The sequence below is a fragment of the Sinocyclocheilus grahami genome, unplaced genomic scaffold (genome assembly GCF_001515645.1).
Source record: "Sinocyclocheilus grahami isolate Dianchi unplaced genomic scaffold, SAMN03320097.WGS_v1.1 scaffold67.1, whole genome shotgun sequence".
In the NCBI taxonomy this organism is placed as follows: Eukaryota; Metazoa; Chordata; class Actinopteri; order Cypriniformes; family Cyprinidae; genus Sinocyclocheilus; species Sinocyclocheilus grahami.
Window position 1 is genome coordinate 1,203,247 of NW_015505246.1, and position 17,627 is coordinate 1,220,873.

At 39.1% G+C, this 17,627-nt stretch overlaps 1 protein-coding gene across 2 annotated transcripts in view; it reads right to left on the bottom strand.

Moving 5' to 3' along the window:
• Window positions 1-6,788: 6,788 nt before the first annotated feature.
• LOC107585149 (gamma-aminobutyric acid receptor subunit beta-3-like) overlaps window positions 6,789-17,627 on the bottom strand; it is an 83,396-nt gene continuing 72,557 nt past the window's right edge. Inside the window, exons 9-11 of one of the 2 annotated variants that reach the window (XM_016272041.1) lie at window positions 11,952-12,196; window positions 10,672-10,725; window positions 6,789-8,813 (exon numbers count right to left, since the gene is read on the bottom strand). In XM_016272041.1, the coding sequence (XP_016127527.1) occupies window positions 8,466-8,813; window positions 10,672-10,725; window positions 11,952-12,196 (647 nt within the window). In that variant the 3' untranslated portion in view covers window positions 6,789-8,465. Of the gene's footprint in view, window positions 8,814-10,644; window positions 10,726-11,951; window positions 12,197-17,627 lie in introns of both variants that reach the window. The other variant, XM_016272042.1, reaches the window with a different exon arrangement.

The window sequence follows — 17,627 nt, forward strand, 5'->3', positions numbered from 1 at the left end:
AATTCTCTCATCTGTGAAAATTTTAATATTGGCGCTTGTCTAATAAACAATAACATAATATTATTCTATGGGTGATTTGCAGAATACAAAGCAGCTAGGCAAGCAAATATTTTGTGTCATCAGTGTTATTATATTGTGCGATTTAGCATAGCTGAAACACTATATTCACCAGAATTCAGTAATGCAAGTTCAAATGCACTCCTTGCCGAAACTGGCACTGTTTGTGACACTTTTATAGTTTCCAGATCTTTGATTTAACTGAAAACCCCAAACAGCTTAGTCAGAAATATATCAAGTAAACAGGAAAAAAGTGTGCAAGGAGGGAACCGAAACTCTTAGTATCAGACTATAATAAGATTCCTGTTCAAGGATGAAACCTATTAAGCGGTTGGAAGGATTTGCTCTTATTCACAAAACCTAAGATTTAATTTTTATGTTGCACTCCATTTCTTGACTGAATGGCATGAAATGTCCCCTTTGACAGATTAGACAGAGTCAGCTTGCTTTAAAGGCAATATCCTGTAACAGAGAACATAGAACCGCTGTATACACAGTTATACTGTATGCTGCAATACTGGGCAATTCTGAATATGCAGCTGTATTGCATTAAAAGGCAACTGAGCTACATATAAGTTTTCACAGTAATGATCTAATTATGATTATTTGTATGCTGAACATTTCTTTAACTTTGTTTTGTACTGAGATCTCACTTGGGTCATTTTTGTCCACATACCAGTAGGAAAGAAATGTCTAAATTATATTTTTTATAATTTCCCAATTGTTTCTTCCAGACAGCAATGCGATTACATGTAGGACAATGGAGACTTTCGCTTATGACTCCTGCTTCTCAGATTTTTCTTCACATGTAATCTCCACAAGAATTTTCACAAGATCTTATCACAACTGTGTTCAGATTTGCTAAGATCCCAAAGTCTTGCTAAGATTTAATTTTGAACTCAAAAATGTTTTATCAAACAATGATCACATTTTGTGAGCTCTGCCATCCACATTTGTTTTATAGCTCTGTGCTATTGCTCTATGTCAAAATTCGATTCCATTTTCTATTTTAGGGGACACATCTGAGAGAAAACTGGTGCTTGAACTATGACCATAAAGTCTACAATGTCTTGTGGGCGGCGAAAGAACAGTACAAATGGCCTCTTGTGAAAATCTAATCCACAAGCACACACACACACACACACACACACACACACACACACACACACACAAAGATCCCCTGAATTTTCTCACCTATTTTTCTATAGTTCATGAATCATGACCTTTAATTAGAATTAACGCAGCCCAGAGGTTTTGTTCATTTTGATCAGTGAAGAAAATGTCACATTTTAGGGGATTCCCCATCTTTTTATTCCCCTTTTTGGTCACTTTCAATGTTGACATGGAATAGTTTGTCCAAAAATAAATAAAAACTATCAGTAAAGTTTTATTCAGCAAGGATGCATTAAATTATAATGTGACAGCAAAGGCATTTATAATGTTACAAAATATTTTGATTTCAAATAAGAGTTGATCTTTTGAACTTTCATCAAAGAATCCTTAAAAAATCATCATGGTTTCCACAACAAAATTAAGCAGCAGAAACCGTTCTTTTTATATTATTTCACATACTGTTTTTACTGTATGTTTATTTAATAAATACAGCCTTGGCAAGAGTCTTTCAAAAACATTAAAAACTACATTATTCCAAACTTTTGACAGGTAGTGTATATGATAACTTTGTGTGAGGGACAGAATGAAATATAATTATTATTTGTGGCTGATAGAGCTTCCCATTTCTGGGTCACACCTACATGGAGACCTGCAACCTTGATACCTTATCAATTAGACATCAGTCTACTGTGACAGATAAAACATGAGACAGATTGAGCAGTTCACAGCTGGATTTTATAGCTTCAGGTTCAGGGGGTTTCATTTCAATAATGATCATATATCTCTTCTCAAGTCTCACGTCTCAAAGCATTGCAGTTTTTTTACCATTTATCACAAGAACGATTTCAAAAAGATGATCATTACAGGAAAAAAATTAATCAATGAGCCAGTATCTGCTGCCCAATGCGGATCCATGTTATTTTTGATGAATATAAAATGATACACCTTAAAGATCCTGTTTTATATCCCAATTAGTTAGGTGGCAGGGGAAAGATCAGATTAAAAATCTATTAGGAACCAACTCATGGGATTCATTAGAGGAGAACTTGTTCTGCTTACAAATGCATTTTCTACTTTCATTAGTAATACCTGCTAAAATGACGTTATCATCTCTTTTCAAATGAGTTGGGGGTAATAAATCTCGTGCATGCATGTCAACATGCCCTTTCATGTCCACACAATGACATAGTGTCTGTATGTGTGTTGTGGATGTGCGTGTGTGTTCAGTGTAGCTAGTGATTTTTTTTTTGTTTACGTTGGTTCATATCATTTGCATAATTACAAATTTGCTGTAATTTGAGAAATGAATGATGGAGACTGACCTGTCTTTGTTATGCAGTGAGTATTTCATCCAAATCTGTCTTCACAGCAGAAGCTGGGAGGCTGGATATTTATTGTGGTGATGAATGATCACACCAAAATCAAGCAAATGAAAGTGGACAAACCCACAACATTATAGAAAGTGTATCATTTGCATAATGCAAATGATATAAATACTGTTCGGTTTCTGGCACAAACCGATCATTTCGTGTCTTAGGACATCAATGTGTCGTCACATTCTACTGTGTTCTACTGAAGAAACAAAGTCACCTACATCTTGGATGCCCTGGGGGTAAGCAGATGAACATCAAATTTTAATTTTTGGGTGAACTATCCCTTTAAAAAAATCAAAAGGGGGTTTTCGTAATCATGCCATAGAAGAACTAGATGCAATTAGGAATCATTGGTTAAGATTTATTTACAACAGAACAGCACAACCCAGATGTTCGAATTTGTGCAACGCATTTTATGGACGACAGTTTTTTGAACCTAGAAGAGAACTTCTGAATCAGCGACTGTAAGAATGTTTTGTTATTAGTTTAAATATTTGCTATTGACTGTTCAAATGCTGAGTTTTGCGCAGTGCAGAGTAACGCGTCGTGTGTGTGTGTGTGTGAGGGGAACAGGGTCACATCACAGGAGAGTGAACAGCCTGTCAGAAATCGTAGCACGTCAGCTGTCTTAACCGCGGCTTGTGTACTGCATCATCACTGTGTCTGTCACCAGACTCTATTGCCCTTTCGGGCTTGAACTGATGGTAAAACTAACGACATTATTAACTGTCTTGATATTTACTTTGAAAGCTAAAGCTTGCGATTATGGTAAGGGGCGTTACATTTCCGACGCGTGCTTGTGGTGTTCGGCCAATCACAATGCACTGGGTCAGCTGGCCAATCAGAGCAGACTGCGCTTGTCAAAGGAGGGGACTTTGTTGAAAACTACGTGTTTGAGAGAGGCGCGGCATAGAGGACCTACAATAATGTACAGTATTTGAAAAATAATGTGTTTTTTGAACATTAAAGCATGTCAACATATTATGTTACACCAAATACACAAAATAATGATCTTTAAAATAACATCATATGACCCCTTTAATATAGTAATTGAAATAGTTACACTACTTATTACATTTTAAATATAGTAACTTGTAATCTGTAACCTATTGCATTTCCAAAGTAACCTTCCCAACACTGTTCATAAGTAATATGAGTGCAGGGTCTTTAAGTTTCTAAAGTCTTTGATGAAAAATAAAAACAATGACAGCCAACCAGAATCCATCCTGCTTTAAAGAGCTCAAGCATTTAAAGTGGCAGGACATTAAGCGAGCTTATAAACATAACATTATTGTGTATTGGTGTACGCTAATATAGTTATCTATCTTGATTTGAACGGGCACTTAATGTGAAGAACATTTTAATAATCTATAGAAAGCTTGTTAAAGATTATAGGTGCTATGTTAAAGGTTCTTCATGGAATCACAGATGCCATAAAGAACCTTTATTTTTCAGTGTTGTCTACATGCTACAGGTGAAGGGGATAAAATAATTTAAATTAAAGTAAGTCTAACTTTGAACTCACTTGCATTTGAGGCTTTTGCACACCGATGAGTCATATTATGCTGATTGCCAATTAGCAGAGTGTGTGTTATAAAATATGGCTGACAATTAGCTCTTTGATATGTGATGTGAGATTTTATGGCTACGTATAGCAACTAAAAGAGGTCTGTAGAGATCAAATAGGTGTCTCCCCTGTCAGCAAAATTAAAACAGTAAAACAATCGTGAAACATTAGTATCAACCTATAGTGCTTTCCCCGTCACATACACAGCGTCCTTCAGATGACTAATGGTGAACTGATGAATCACTCTTGTTAAGAATTTGTTCAGCTATTGGCAAAATATAATCTGAGCAGCACTGCTGTTTCAACATGGCCACTGATTAATAGGCTACATCTATTAAAGGGGTCATATGATGTTGCTAAAAGAACATTATTTTGTGTATTTGGTGTAATGAAATGTGTTTATGCAGTTTAAGGTTAAAAAACACATTATTTTCCACATACTGTACATTATTGTTTCTCCTCTATGTCCCGCCTTTCTGAAACGCGTTGATTTTTACAAAGCTCATCGGTCTGAAAAGCGAGGTGTGCTGTGATTGGCCAGCTATCCAGTGCGTTGTGATTGGCCAAATACCTCAAGCGTGTGACGGAAATGTTACACCCTTACCATACTGTGATGCCGAGTCCCGGCCGGAGCGACAAGACAAAAACCTTAAAACCCATTATAAAATTAAGCTTTAGCGTTAGTTCTGGCAGGCCACGTGAGTCAAGCTTGCATCAGCTGATCACATCTACCTATAGGAATACGACACCTATCGCGGCATTCCTATATAAGCTCTATACTAGAGTGAGCGGCAGGCGGATTCGACGAAGGAGCGTCTGGCGGGCTTGCGGCAACAACATGTGACGACTCCGGTCTGGACTCGGCTTCGTCCGCGGTGAAAGCCGATCCGGCGATCCACAGCGCAAAGTTAATGTATTCCCTCAGCGACCAGCACGGATCAGCTCTAGGCATGACGAAGCGGATATCGTCCTCTTTTGGAAGGCCAAACAAAGTAGTTTTGCTTTCACAAGGAAACACACAGCATCTCGACATGGCGGCAGCAACAATACTGCAGCGAGAATAAAAGTTACACCGTCTTTCTTTGCGTGAACATTTGGGTGGTGTTATGCAAATCTTCCCACATCGTGACGTAGACATGTGGGGGCGTGTTAGAACGAGCCGTTTTAGGTAGGCGTGGTTGACTCTTAACTTTTATAAAGAATATCTCTTTGGATTTGAGACTTTAGTCTTTGCAACTTTACAGATCTTCTTTATGCACCAAAAGCTTGTAACAATTCAAAGAGAAAGGAAAACTTGAAATCACATCATATGACCCCTTTAAATGATAGCAGGCACATGTGCCAGTAACGTTAGTCATGTTTATGATGTCTAACCCTTTATGTTCAACTCAGCTTGCTTTAGACAGGAGCATTGCAGATGGGGGTGGGCTCGTCTGTTTTCTTCAGAAATGTAGGTTGGAGTTTGATGGGTTTTATTGGCATTAGGATATGTTCTCAAAAAATGGCCTCCTTTCAGATTTTCCTAATTTCGCCCCCGTTTCTGTTATTAGTGTCAGATACTGTATTGTTATTCCCAACACTGCTCAACCCAATAAACTTGAGTTTGTATTCAGAGTTATTATTCCCCTCATACTGCCTTTGAATTACTATTGGATGCATGATGGAGTGTTGTGCTTGGGATTTGCAAACCTGATGCAAGCTTGTCCAACCTGCCCTCTCTAAACACTTGATAAAGCTGTTTAAAAAAATAAAAAAATAAAAAGTAAATTAATTACTTTCTCAGCAGCTGGGCTCATCAAGATGACAGAAAATGTATGAAACGAAAAATAAACACAGAACACTCCCTGCCTGCCATTATAGGCCAAACAGATAGTACCGCCCCAAACTCACGCCATTGGTTGAGAAAATAGTGGACAGGCTGCTCAAACAACAGAAATATTTTGATAGTGCCACAGTGTTTATTCACGTGATGCAAGAGAAATCGAGAAATCAACCTACAATTGATTTACATGTTTCTGCGTATTAATTAGGAGGGTAGGAGGAAGTAGCCTATTTTAACATCGATATATAACCAAATAGGTAACACGCTCTGTCATTTGAATTTTGAAATCATGAACTGTATGTCGAGAAACGCGATTATAAGCAAATTAAAACAACGATAATAATTAGATTCATTCTTGGCATCAATAACATTATTATTAACGAAACAAACAATAAATGTCGTTTTGACGCTTTTAACGTGGAGTGGAAAATAGTTCATAATGCGGAAAGACATAGCCTAAATGAACATTAGAAGGTGTTGAAAGGTACAGCACAGCTTATTGAAATCTGTAAGCTCTTGCCCAACCCCCAAAAACGTCAATAAAACCAGTTTATACAACATTTCATAAGACTTTACGTTTACCTCAGGAAAGTCATTCCAATGTCCATAGCTCGTCAGTTATAGTTTGATATTTTTATTTCATTTATTTTTAAAGCATTCCTCTTCCCAGTATTTGGACTCATAAATATGTGTCCTACTTAAAATGATAGGGAGGAGATATGCATAATTGTATGCGTAATGATGTTGATAATGACAACAATTAAAATATATTAAAAACACCTAATCAGAATTTGAAATAAGGCAAAACCAATTACTTGAAAGAGTAAAGTTTATTCCATTTTCTCATATTGTCCTCAGGACATTCAGCCCTCATTTATCTAATCATTTACGCACATTTCATAAATAGAGATCTGGTCATTTGTGGGGTTGACTGTACAGAATAAAACCTCAGAAATGAATATTAGAAAAAAAGAAAGAAAGAAATGGGTCACATGTGTGGATTTTGGGTTATATATTTACAACATACAATAGAAGAGGGAAGAAAAGTAATCAAAGAATTAATGAGCATCTACTGACACAATGCAACTGCAAAGCAACCTGTTAAAATGACATGTTAACAGCACACACAGGATATTTTAAAGAGATTTATAAATATATTTATATGATTTGCAATCATGAGTATACAACATTACTCCCAGACAGCAGTTTTCAGCCTCTGAAACAGAGTAAGTGCATATGACCGGTGGTAAAGAAATCTCCCAAAACAAAATCATATATCAGTGTAGAATCTCTTAATGCAAACAATATCATGCTGTCTAAATCTATGTAATCATTGTTGCTGTACACAAGGATATAATACAAATTAATCACAACAAATATGATGTGAATACTGACAATCAGAAAAATGTGGGTCATTTTCATGTTGGACGAGAACCTGAGACAAGTTGTGTATTGATGCCAACGTATAATTCCCTCAAATGCATTACGAGCTTTTCCATTTACCTTCAACGAAAATAACCCTCACCGGAAGGGAAGGAAATGAAGTGATGTGTTGTAAATGGGCCATATGATGTTTACATAGGCCCACGATGATATCTAAAATGACTCAGGCATTCTTTTACAAATTGGAGGGGAATAAAACCTCTCATCTACTAACAAAAAGCAAAACACAATGTCAGGATTGTTCGTCTACTTATGCTTGATGTTCATGATGGCATCGTGGAAATCCTTTGCAGGCCCTGATTTAAATACTCCACATTTGCAGTTTTTTTGTTGTTCTTTTTCTTCATTTTGATATCCTTGGAATGAGATAAGTGTACAATTATTATCTTATCTTACATGTACTGAAACACATTGCATGATTGCAAAAAGTGGCGTATAATCATATCAACCCAAGGTGGATGGAAATCATGTTCCAAAAGCATATCATAACATGATTATATACAAACTTTGTCTAAATAAGATCATAACAGCAACGTTTAGTGCAGCTGATGTTTACGTAGCAAGCTTTGAAACTGAAGACATGATTTGACCTACAACCCTTGTTATATTGCATTTCCACTACTATATAATCTTCTTTCAATATTAATCTCCTGCGCTCCAACCATAAAGATTTATTAGCATGAAACATCTGCAATTAGCATCTTTCAATCAGAATAACACAGCAACATGTACAAATTAAAAACAGTTCTGAGTGCATCATGCGGAAGTCCTGTGGCTTCAAAAATTGCAACATGTATGTACAGAGATAGTCTTTAGAAAACTGATTTTGTGCATGTGTGAATGGGAATGTTTGAGTACATATGTACTGTATATGAGAATGGGTTTTGGTGCAGGTAGCATTCCTTCTGAACCCTTCACAACATCGCAAAGGTTCAGTTGTAGAAAAACCTCGATATATATATATATATATATGGCGCGCAAGTACTTCCCTTAAAAGTACGCCAGAGCAAAAAAAAAAAAAGTCTCTATTTTCCACTTGGCAACATGAAAAAATTGTGAAGGGGCAAAAAAACCCATTGACGTCTCAGGCCTAATTCACGTAATACAGCCAGTAGATCAAGTTGAAAAGAGAGAAAACTGAGGGAAATATTATCCGTGACCATCGATCGATGGCGTTCACGTCTGTGAGGTCAGGGATTTTGATTTTGAGCTGGGAGGAGCGTCTGCGTAGCCGCGGTTTCTTGGACTGTGCGTTCCTGTCCATGCTGTGGCGGCCCTCAGGCCGTGCTGCGCTCTGTTTACGATACTGGATCCCTGAGTTATCGAACACCATTGAAGTGGAGTTACGAGCCTCGCTGACGCTGGTGGTGATCTCGTTCCCGGCCACCTCATTGTGGATCTCCAGGGTGGTCAGAAGGATATTTCCCTGGGAATCCACCTGCAAGCAGAGACAATCCTGGTTGTATTATATTTGATACACAAATTTCTAAGGCCATGATCAATACTTGTCAGGCTTTAAAGGGTTAAATAATTTGAACAGAACACACCGTCACATTAAAAGGAAGTTATTCTATAAAGCCCTAAAAAACGTCATAGAAGCAAGTCTATTTTTTTCTAAGGGAAAAGGAAGCGGGTTTTTTTAAGTGGGGTTTTGAAGAATGAAGAGTGGTTAGTTAGACAAGTTACAATGGAGGTGAGCGCCTCGTGTGCTTTGCACAAAAGTAAAAGACAACTAGCTTTATATGGCCATATTTTATCACAGTCTTGTCATTTGAATAAGATTCTTCAGTTACATTATGTAACCACTACATGGAATACTCACAAGGAATAATAATAATGGTATATGTGTAAAGCACTGCCATAGACACATGCCCCAGACATTAATTACTGCTGAAGTGCTGGGCTCTCCACTATAGCATACAGAACTGAACAGCACTCATTTTACAATCAAACATCAACATGCTGATGCATCATTGTAGCAAAAATATGATAACGAGATGCTCTAAACAAGCCACAATTTCAAAAAGTAATATTCATTATAATTAGGTTGTACAATTGTAATCTCAAAACATATTTAGGTTATAAATGACTGTTTTGTTAATGAGCTGAATCGGCACTACTGTAAAAAAAAAAAAAAAAAAAAAAAAAAAAGAGCAAGTTGCGCAAGTTGGTAACCTCACAAGGATCATATTAGAAAGTAGAAGTTTTCATCTATAAGGTGTAGGTTTGAAATTGTAATGTAACCTAGACAACGTAGGAGCTCTAAAAAAGCGATATATTTGTCATAATCTTATTTAATCAATAAAAAGAATTTGTTTATTATATGGTGCTCACACAGAACACAATTCATGTGAATTAATTAAAATAACAGTATGAAACAAGAAGAAACAATGCTGAATGATAGAAGTAATTGCTATTTTACTGAAAAACAAGTTCAGGTTATTTCACAAGAGGAGGTCCCTCCGTGAGATTAATTGTTTATTTACTGTTACCTCAGAGTCTCTGCAGTAATAAATAATTCAGAAATACATTTTTGCAAAAATATCATTACCGCTCAAGCACACGTTGTAATCTTGAACAGTGTTTGTGATGGGGTGAATGAGAGAACAGCAATAGAACATGAGTATAGTATATCATTGTGCTGAGATGATGTGCACTGAACCAGAATGTTCAACTGAATGAAGAATGTTGAACTTTCAACTAGACCAGAAGTCACACTATTACGTATGAATAAGGAAGAAAAACAAAGACACAAAAGCAAGATGGCACAAAAGAACTTCAGTGGTTTTCAACTGGTTTTGAATCAGGACCCAGATTTACATTGGATATCAAGCAATGACCAAAAAATGTAATGTCTCTAAAATCAAACATCGCAATTTATTGGCATTACATGAACTACATTAGCAAAATTCTAAATAAGATAAATCCAAAATTGATATGATAGAATAGTACAAAAAAATACAATTTAAGATTTTCTTTTTTAATTTTGATGGTTTCATGCATACAGTAAGAAGACAGATCTATATCTAATCTGACTATCTTCTACCAAATGATTAAAACCATTTAATACTCAAGTCTTGGATATTAACAAGATGGGAAGCATTTTCTAACTTTTAATACACCTATTTTTCCTTGCTGTGAGAACAAACATACAACCCACCAGTTGAGAAACACTGTCATGCAGTAAATGAGAGGAAAACTGTTGCTAGGAGGATTTCAGAAGGAAGCATACAAATGTTGACAAAACAGTCAGCAATACACACACTCACCCCTCGTGAGTGATGGTGGCCTTGTACCTGATTGGACTGTTTAACAGATGATGGCTTGCAGTTGGCTCCCTCCTGAACAGACTGGTCAGAAAAACACAAACAAGAGTTTGTTCTTCATCTGCTTTTAACCTAAAAAAATCTCAACATGAGTCTGGAATTTGTTGTGTGATTAAAAGAAAAAATTACACATTTCGGGATGTTGTTGTTGCATAACTTTTCACATGCAAATGACAGTGGCCATATTTCTAACACAACATTCCAGGAGTAAACATGCATGAGGAATATTGACTTTCATCATTAGGAGATGTCTTAAACTTAATAAAGTGAAAAAAGTGCAGCATTTTCCACGTCTCAAAACTGTACCGAAGTGCAGCATGGAAGCAGCTTATAGCTTAGCAAAAATGTTGCTTAATTTGATCATATTCACACTATGTCTTAACCAGACACTATGTGAGAAGATTCCAGCAACAAGCAATTTGTCGAATCACAAATCAATCAATAATCAATCACAAATCAATCACAAGAGCATGTGGGTGGGTTCTCTGCAAGCGCACTGCACTTGCAACAAAATGGATGAGTATATAATTTAATTCATAAATATTGAAATATTTTAACATTATTAAATATACATACTAAATTACTGATACAATCGTTGTTATGGAATACAGTTGTTTGTTCGTGTTTCCTTTATTTTCTAGATCTGAGGTAAATTATCCACTGTCTTTTTCAGCATGGCTATAAAGGTCATGCAAAATGACATTCAAAGATATTTTAGATACTTTTATCATTAAATAAAGCACATGAGATTATCATTGTCATTGTCTGTATGTTGTTCTTCCAGAAATCGTTTCTAAAATAGAATCCTGTCATGCGTCACATCATGTCTGGTTAGGACATGTTTTTGGTTCATGGTTTATATTTAATTTGATCAGTTATAGACCAGTGTTGAACAGTACTACCACAAATTGTCCAAAGCATTTTGAAGGCTACAAATATTTATTTCTTTTAATTTTGCCATGTTGTCAGCTAATGATGTTGCATTGTTACTTAATTCTGTAGAACAGCAAGAATTTCAATGTTTTTTAATTGCAACATTTTCATAAACTTCATTACCGTTACTTAGAAACTTCACATTTGTGTTTTTTCCTCTTCTTCGCTCATCCTATTGTATCATATCCCCCAGAGCTATCATAAAACAAACTTTTACCAAAAAAACCTAAAAATCTAACACACTCAAGCTCAATTATTTAGCACACAATACAGTCATTCTCCAAACTGGCATTGCAATAGATAATAATGAATTTTACCTTGTTGCCGTCGTACTTGTTGCGGTCATTATTGGCTTTCTCAGCTTTCTCAGCCAACTTTTTCTGCATCTGAGGCCCTCGTCCAAAGAAAATGTAGTTGACAAAAGCATATTCCAGCAGAGCCAAGAACACGAAGACGAAGCAGCCCATCAAATACATGTCTATGGCTTTGACATAGGGGATCTTGGGAAGTGTTTCTCTCAGGTGGGTGTTGATGGTGGTCATGGTCAGCACAGTGGTAATACCTGTATGGGGAAAGTTTTATTTTATTAATAATATTTAAATACATTTAATAGTTCAGCAAAAATAAAAAAATATATTTTTTTTATAATGTTGCTGAAAAAATAACAGCATACGAGTTAGAAAGACCACAAAGGTTAGGGAATAAAGACAATTTTCATTTTCGAGTGAGCTAACCATTGGAACTGATGGGCTATGAAGTACATGCAAACTTTAAGGTTTACACAGTCAGTCTCAGTATAACCAAGTGTAACTAATTTGAAAGTACAAGCTTATGGAAGGCAGAACACATTGACACTGAAATTTGAGGGAAGGACTCAGCCAGGGATATAAGCGCTCTCATTTGACACCTCTGTTCCAACGCCCACCATGAATCTGGACTCTGAGAATGGGTGCTACAGATTGAGTGCTGTCACAATGTTTAAAATGCCAGATCCGAGCCCTGCTTAGCAAACAGAATTACACAACCACAACACTGTCAAATCTAGCTATGAATAATCCATTTATGATGGCAGAAGCCTGGTTAACTTCATAATTGATTGCAATACCAAATAAAAGGCTGTTTTATCCCTTAACTGACAGTTTCCCAACCTCTAATTGCCACTACAAAGCCACAACACTGCACCCTTTTGTATATTATGCATTATGTGAGCACTGACCTAATTAGCTGATTATATTGGATTAATTTGTACCGAGGCCAGATCTGAGAAATTGAGAATAACATACAGGGTATAAAACAGCATGACTGATCAGCTTGGCCATAGCTGAAGAGAACAGCCCAGCACTGTTGTTGTTGTTTTTTTCCTTGAGTGTCTTCTTCCATCTCCCCAAAGCTTTCCCAAACGCTATTCATATTTAATAGAATGTCTTATATTATAGATTATATTATATAAATAGAAAAGTCAATAGCATTTTTCTATTTTCTATGTATTTTATTGATTCTATGCTGTGATACTCTATTCTGTTTATTGTGTGAGTCAATCCTGAGTCAGTATCACTGTGAGTTCAAAGAGGCGCAATACTCCAACTGCTCAAACACCCACTCGGATATGTACAAACACATGCACACACACACACACACACACACACACACACACACATACATACATACATAGAAGAGAACACAAATATGCTGTTCAAACTTCCACTCCATTATCTCCATTTTTCCATTTTCCATTATTCATGTGTGGTGATTTTTGGGAAATTATGGTTATAGATAAGGTAAGAGGAAGAGACTCTCTGACTGACATACTGTATAAAGCAACCTCCCAAAATACATACAGTTTTTAAGCACTTAAAAAGACTATACCTCAATAATAGACTGGTGGCATTAAAAAGGATGTAATTCCATAGTTTTGTTTGTAGAGAAGCATAGCAGAAAATTTTGACATTGTGTCTAAGAAAATTTGACTATACTAAGTGCCACAATGTCTATATATTTTTGTAATATTTGATGCCACTAACTTGACAAAATTTGGCAAATCCAGCAATTATTTTATTGTCAAAAGTGCTTTTATCAACCGAGTAACTTGGAAATATGACTTTCATAAGGCACAATGATTTAAAAAAACCCTCCATGCCTTCACTCCCATGACTTGTGTGAAGTCAGCCAATCAGATTGGAGCTTGCCAGATTGAGAAAGTGCTTTCCAGTTTTGTGAGCAATATGCATCAGTCAGATGGTCAGCGAACAGACTGTGGGCGGTCTGATTACACTGCCGTCTGAGAGTTGTGACATATCTTGATGTAACTTATCGCTGCTTTCAAGGAGATTTCCTTAATGTCATAACAAAAATCAGTGTCTACATGTAAACAATGTCAAAAACATATTTGAGGTTAAAAACAGTTTCTTTTTTGAAAAAAGGCAAATAAAGTTAGATATTTTTTGAACCCCAATGTTCAACAAAATATATTTGTTTGTGGTCTGTAAAAGAAAGTAACTCTGTGGCTGATGACAGCACTTTAATTTTTAGGTGAACTATCCCTTTAACATGACCCTATGTGTAACGTCTGCTCTGCATATTTAGTAGTTCTAGCTTTCTGCAAATCTCATTTTCAGATTAGACATAAATCTGCTTTACGAACGTTGGCTCCCGGTTAACACTGCCACTCAAATCACTGTGTATGTTGCTGACTCTGCTGTAGCTGTGGTGGGACATAACTGTGAATATGCCTGACTGGAGCAAGAAATGAAAGCCCTGCAAAGGACCGACCTCTTTTGCAACAAACACAGCAAGACTCCATCATAGCTGAGCTAATTTCTCAAATAAACTGCCAACTTCCTCTCCAAACCACATTGCAAAACTACAAGGAAGTGATGAGAGTACATCCCGACTATGACAAGCCTGATCTTAGCTTAGAACTCAATCACTAAAGTTACCGACCGTTACTTTGGGTTTTTCCTCTAATTAAAGTGTAATTAGTGCAGGGCAGTGTTCTTTACAGGGGTTCTTGTCTCCATCACATTCACACTCCCTAAGGAATGCTGTTACCTCGTTAACGAGAAAAGGGTCTCATCGACTGACTGCAAAGCAGCCATGTCCTAGTTTCGACTCGATGAGCAGCAGCACATTAACATTTAAAGTTACATTAAGCACAATTCCTGGAATTACAATCCAGGCACTTTTCAACCGAGACTCTGACTGCCCAGAACATCTCAAACTGTGGATTTTAAAAGTATGTACATGCTTTTCTTATTTTCTCTTGTCTCCTGACTATTTAAATGGCTTTAATAATTTAGCATTAACCCTAATGCTGCAGAGAACAGGTTTTCCACTGAATAAAGTGATTTTTGTACAGAACTTTTAAGTGAACATCTTTTACGTTCACATACATTATGCATATTCTTTAACAGTGTTTTTAATTAAAATGTTTAATTGCACTGGGTATAAATTAGCACTATGAATCAAGTAAAGAGATGCAATAACTTTTGTCTGCTGACTTTATACAGTCTAAATGCACATTTTCATCTAAACTATTTAAAAAAAATAAGGTTCTGCTTTCTTGCCTTATAAATTAGGTGAATGTTATAACTATACAAAACGTCTCAGGTTACGTATGTAACCATGGTTCCCTTTCAGTCGGTCACTCTCGACGTCACGTCGGATGACTGACGAATTGGGATCTCGCTTAGAGAGACCAATCTACTTCGAGTGTAAACTAAACTAGCCAATGCACATTGGTATGCGATTATTGCATCCAGCTGCCGCTGATCACAGCGTGAGTATAAGTAGGCAGCAGATGCAGTGCATATTCAGCTTTTCAGCAGTTCTATTGTTCTGCTCCTGACCTTCTACGTAGAGAGAAACTACAGTCAAGCACGCTCTTCGTGGGCTCTCGTGCTGGTGGTACGGCGCTTCAGCATCGGTGGTTTTCCCGTGTCGAGTGGATTGCACACAACAGGCTGCACTACCCCCTGTGTATGTTGCAGACGGCCATCTCCCCTGTGCGCTTCAGCACACTAAAAGAGCAATTTCCATCTAAAAGAGCTTCACGGGTGGAACGTCTTTTTAAAGACGCGTCTTTTTAAAGATGTCGTACCATCTTTAAAAGCTGAGCTGTCCCGAGCTGCGCTCCCGGGAGAATTGCGACTCCATCCCCAGATGGTTTGGAGACGTTTCGGAGCCGCTCAGGTAGACCTGTTTGCCTCTCCAGAAACCTCTCACTGCCAGTTGTTCTTTTCCCTGGCCGAGGGAACACTTGGCACGGACGCACTGGCACACAGTTGCGGACCAGACTCCGTTACCTGCAAGGGGGTGGAGTGCCCGTGCCACTGCCTAGATCTGGGGTTCCCTCTGGTGGCAGCCGGGGGCACCCTTTTTCTGGCAGTGGACGGACTGTTCTTACGGTCACGGTGAGGAATTCCCCTCCGGGGATGCCCCAGCCAGCCGGCAGACGATCGGATGTCGGTTGCAGCATCGGAGGGTGAGCCATACTTTTCTGGGGATGAAGATCCGTCAGCGTTGCCGCCCTCTGGGCGGTCAGCGGTGCCGGATACGGACCCGGAAATGATGGCTATGCTTTCCCGGGCCGCTGAGAGTGTCAGGCTCGAGTGGAATCTTCCACCGCTTCCCGAACCCTCAAGGTTGGACGATTGGTTTCTCGGGGTGGCTCGCACTGGTTCTTAGGGCCCCACCCCAGTGCCTTTCTTCACGGAGGTGCATGATGAGATCGCTGGGTCATGGACGGCACCTTTCACTGCGGCCCAATGGCTCATCCTCCCTCACCACCCTTGATGGGGGTCCAGCGCGGGGGTACGCGTGAGTTCCCCAGGTGGAGCGGTCGGTTGCGATGCAATTGTGTCCAAATGCCGCTACTCCTTGGCGGGGCAAACCGTTGCTCCCCTCCAGGGCCTGTAGGCACTCGTCGGCCTTGATAGGCAGTGCTTATATGGCCTGTGGAGAAGCTGCGTCCGCCTTACACGCTTCGGTGTTATTGCAAGTGCACCAGGCCAAGGCACTGAGGGACTTGCACGAGGGTGGTCATTACCCGGAAGTTCTCAAAGAACTCCGCACCGCGACGGGCCTCTCGCTACGAGCGACAAAGGTTCCGGCGCGGTCTCTGGGTCGTGCGATGTCCACTATGGTGGTCCAGGAGCGCCATCTCTGGCTGTGTCTGGCCGACATGCGCGAGACGGACAAGACCTGCGTTCTTCCGAGCGGCCCCACTGCGGGTACGCCTGTAGTTCGTTGATGCCACTTACGCGGTGTCTGGGAGCCTTGCTAGAGCTACCCAGCCCGTCTTATGGCTCCTTCGAACCGTCAGGCTCGGCTATGCGATTCAGTTCGCCCGGCGCCCTCCCAAGTTCAGGGGCGTCCACTTTACTTCAGTGAAAGCAGCAGATGCCCCTGTCTTGCGTGCAGAGATCGCAGTCCTACTGGCTAAGGACTCGATAGAGCCGGTTCCTCTAGCCGAGATGAGGACAGGGTTTTACAGCACTTACTTCATTGTACCCAAAAAAAGGCAGTGGGTTGGGACCTATCTTGGATCTGCACGTCTTGAACCGGGCCCTTCACAGGCTCCCGTTCAAGATGCTCATGCAGAAATGCATCTTCAGGTGTATCCGTCCCCAAGATTGGTTCGCAGCGATCGACCTGAAGGACGCGTACTTCCATGTTTCGATCCTTCCGCGCCACAGGCCATTCCTGCGGTTTGCGTTCGAGGGGCCTTCGGGCTGTCCCTGTCGCCCCGTGTCTTTACGAAAGTTACGGAGGCAGCCCTTGTTCCCATGAGAGAACAGGGCATTCGCATTCTCAACTACCTTGACGATTGGCTCATACTCGCTCAGTCTCAGGATCAGTTGTGCGAACACAGGGATTTGGTACTTTCACACCTCAGCCTGTTGGGCCTTCGGGTCAACTGGGAAAAGAGCAAACTCTCCCCGACGCAGAGGATCTCTTTTTTCGGTATGGAGTTGGACTCGGTCAAACAGACAGCA